This window comes from Papaver somniferum, chromosome 11 (genome assembly GCF_003573695.1).
Source record: "Papaver somniferum cultivar HN1 chromosome 11, ASM357369v1, whole genome shotgun sequence".
Taxonomy (NCBI): domain Eukaryota; kingdom Viridiplantae; phylum Streptophyta; class Magnoliopsida; order Ranunculales; family Papaveraceae; genus Papaver; species Papaver somniferum.
Window position 1 is genome coordinate 79,565,814 of NC_039368.1, and position 3,719 is coordinate 79,569,532.

The 3,719-nt window shown below is 38.6% G+C and overlaps 1 protein-coding gene across 1 annotated transcript; it reads left to right on the forward strand.

The window, feature by feature from the left end:
- The first annotated feature begins 651 nt into the window (after positions 1-651).
- LOC113320201 (protein IQ-DOMAIN 1-like) lies at positions 652-3,431 on the forward strand. The gene is made up of 6 exons (XM_026568138.1): positions 652-975; positions 1,141-1,243; positions 1,338-1,655; positions 1,736-1,963; positions 2,093-2,212; positions 2,376-3,431. Exons 2-6 carry the CDS (start codon positions 1,169-1,171, stop codon positions 3,132-3,134), a joined length of 1,500 nt encoding a protein of 499 aa, XP_026423923.1. The 5' UTR covers positions 652-975; positions 1,141-1,168; the 3' UTR covers positions 3,135-3,431.
- Positions 3,432-3,719: the final 288 nt, after the last annotated feature.

Below are 3,719 nucleotides of genomic sequence, written 5' to 3' on the forward strand. Positions count from 1 at the left end.
CAATGAAAAAGAATATTTTAAGCATATTTTACAGTTATATCCTTATAGATAATAATTAGTGAAATTTCGAAATGATTTATCTCTCAAACTACACCATTGATGTCCGCAAACTTTATACCATTGAAAAGCATTTTAAAATACCTACGTAACGAATATAAATATGCCTATCAAATTATGCATATTTTATATATTTCTTATAATCAATTAAAATGATAATTTAAGAAATGTCTTCTTGTTTAGTGATATAGGTCACTTAATAATAGGACAAAATCTAACAGTAAATAGGTCACTTAATAGGGGGACGCAGGGAACCCGATTTAAGTTATCGTAATAAAATTGTAATTGGAAACTGTAATAGCTGGATATTCTTTACCTCAAAATTAGCATATTCTAATAGATCATTGTTAAATGTAAATAAAAAATATAATACAAACGGGACCCCTCATATGAAAGCTTGATTTCATCCCACCCACTCGAAAACATCAATACCATAATTTTTCTGACCACTTGATAGAAAGAAAAACTCATAAGTATTATACAACCAAAAATAAAATAAAATATATTAAAAAATAAAATAAAGAATTATTCAAGTAAAACATAACTAAAAGTATGTGGATTGAAACTAAAAATTGACAGCTTGTTTGTGTTGTCCATTTCCATGTTCCCTAAAATTCAAAATTATTCTTTAATTCACTCTGTTTCTCTGTTTTCAATTGGGACCAAGTCTCTTAACTTCCAAATTCTTTTGGGGTCCCACTTGTGATCGTTGAAATTCTCTTCTCTCTTAATTGGTTATTGCAACAACAAAGATCATTTCAAACCAGTTTTATTATTACAAAGACAGCTTTTTTCTAACTTGCAATAACTGATTTCTTCTCATATCTCCAGAGAGACAGAGACAGAGACAGAGGGAGAAAAAGAAAGAGATTCAGTTTCAGATATCTGTCTGGGTCATTCATCTTCATTCCTCATCAGGTATTGCAATTCAAACATTTTGATTCATTTTTTAGTATGGGAATTTTGCATATGGATTGCTGTGTGTCCTCTGGTGGGTAGGTAGGTGGTATTTGCAGGAATTTCAGATTTTTCTGCATTTATTTTTGATTTCATTGGGTTGATCGTTTTTTTGTTTTGTTTCAGAGATCAATTGAGGAATGATAAGAAGGTTATGGGGAAAAAAGGGAAATGGTTTACAGCGGTAAAGAGGGCATTTGGTTCTGAATCCAAGGAGAAGAAAGAACAGGTCAATAGCATTTTTGAATTGTCTTCTTTATGGTTTGGATTCTTGTGATTCTCTAATAATATTTCGTCTTCGTTTAATTTTTTGATCGTATCAGAGGAGAAATAAGAACAAGTTTGGGAAACAAAAACAGGAAGATCTATCTTCGTTGACGGTAGAAAATGAGCCAACACCACCACCACCATCTCCTCCACCTCAAGAGGAAATTAAAGTATTGGAAATTGAGGATGAGCAGGCCACTAATGCGCATAAGCTTGCACTTGCCAGCGCTGCAGCAGCTGAGGCAGCCGTTGCCGCTGCACAGGCTGCTGCCGAGGTTGTTAGACTTACAAGTGCAGCGGCTTCGCGAGAATCTGGGAGATTGAACAAAGATGCCGCTGCAACTAAGATTCAAACAGCATTCCGGTGTTATCTGGTATTGGCCATGCTTCTGATTTTGAGTTCAATTGTTTTGTGCTTTTGAAGCGTTTTGCTTACTTTTGATTGCGCTTTTAGGCGAGGAGGACCTTAAGAGCACTAAGAGGGTTGGCTAGGTTGAAGACGTTGATGGATGGACAATCTGTCAAAAGACAGGCCACCACCACCTTAAGGTGCATGCAAACTCTAGCTCGTGTGCAGTCTCAAATCCGTGCAAGGAGAATCAGAATGTCTGAGGAGAACCAGGCTCTACAGAAGCAACTCCAGCAAAAACATGAAAAAGAGCTCGAGACTATGAAGGCTTCTGTAAGACTCTTTCTTCATAACTTTTTTCTAGTCTTTTTGTACTATGTTTTCGTCTATTTAATAATTTAATTACCCACCTGGTTATGGGTTTCTTCTCTAATTTGGTTATGTATTTCTTTGGTATAACAGATGGGAGATGATTGGGATGTCAGCGCGCAATCTAAAGAGCAACTTGAAGCAAAACAGATACACAAACAAGAGGCTGCTATGAGAAGGGAAAGAGCATTGGCGTATGCTTTTTCTCACCAGGTATTTGATCCCTCATAAACTCTTTCCATATATGTCATATACTTCTCTTCAGGTACGGGTGGCTAACATCCCATTTCTCTGAACTAAGTAGTACTTACCGGCTTTCACCCTGGTTATGAACTAAAATTTAGAGAAGAGCACTTAACATTGTTCATTTCTGCAGCAAACATTGAGGAACTCTGGTAAAGCTGGGAACCCAACATTCATGGACCCAAACAATCCTCACTGGGGATGGAGTTGGTTAGAGAGATGGATGGCAGCGCGCCCATGGGAGTGCCGAAGTTTAGCAGAGAATAAAGAGCCCAACAGTGATCAAGGATCTGTAAAGAGCGTAAGCCGTGCCCCAGGAGCTGCAGATATCAGTAAAGTTCTTGCTCGACGTGATCCTGATAAAGCTTCCCCAACAGCTCAAAAACTGAACGGCATATCCAACCGCAATTCAGTCTCAACTCCCCCATCAAAGGCAACATCTCCAGTATCAGTAGCCAGGAAACTGAAACCCGCAAGTCCCCGCAGCAATGGTGCATGGACCCCAGACGAGGATTCACGCAGTGTAGCCAGCGTGCAATCAGACAAGCCAAGACGTAACAGCGTTGCTGGTTCTTCAGTGCGCGACGACGAGGGCTTGGCTAGTCCACCGGCTTTCCTCCCTAGTTACATGGCTCCCACTGCCTCAGCAAAAGCCAGAACCAGACTGCAAAGCCCCTTAGGAATTGAAAAGAGCGAGACAGCGACACCGGAAAGAGGACCAGTAGAATCAGCAAAGAAACGACTATCGTTCTCAGGATCCCCGAAAAGTGCAGTGGGACAGCAAAGAAGATATTCAGGACCTCCAAAGGTAGACAACAGTCCTCCTATGAAAGACATTGCAGTGCACACTGAACAATTGAGTGTGGGCAGTGGAGGAAAGAGCAACAGATAGTGTAAACTAGCTTTGGCTGTTTGTTGATACAAATCTTTTTTCCCTTTTTCTTTTTGGTTTCTTGAGATTCTCTGTAAGTAGAGATTGATTGATTTATTCTTCTTGAGGGGTGATTGGTTCTTTCATTTGTCTAGTTGTATTTTTTTGGGTTCTTAGGCATTTTGTGATCAAGAAAGAACCCAAATTTAATCTCTGTGAGAATTTACTACTAGTCAATTTGAAAGGTTGTGAGATTTGTTCATTTTGATGGGTTTGTATAAACAGTTCATATGACATAATAAAATTATTTGTTCATAAGTTTCATCATCTCAGCTATTAGCTTAAAACAACATTTTCTGAGCAAACTTAAAACCAACTTGCCCGGCCTCTCTTATGATGGCTCAGAACTCCTATCTAATTTCCAGAGATTATACATAGTCTGAGAGCGCTTATCCGACTAGCTAAACACTCATTGTGACAGCTCAAATACGACTTGATACAACATGATCACAGCTAATTCATTGACTTACATCCATCAAACATGCTTCCCATGAAGTTGCTTTAGAAAATATTATGGATAATATCAGGAATAGTAGTGACCATGTG

Coding starts and splice junctions, on each gene's coding strand:
- LOC113320201 (XM_026568138.1), top strand. CDS start 1,169: ATGGGGAAAAAAGGGAAATGGTTTACAGCGGTAAAGAGGGCATTTGGT. Junction 1,244..1,337: donor CCAAGGAGAAGAAAGAACAG/GTCAATAGCATT, acceptor TGATCGTATCAG/AGGAGAAATAAGAACAAGTT. Junction 2,213..2,375: donor CGTATGCTTTTTCTCACCAG/GTATTTGATCCC, acceptor TCATTTCTGCAG/CAAACATTGAGGAACTCTGG.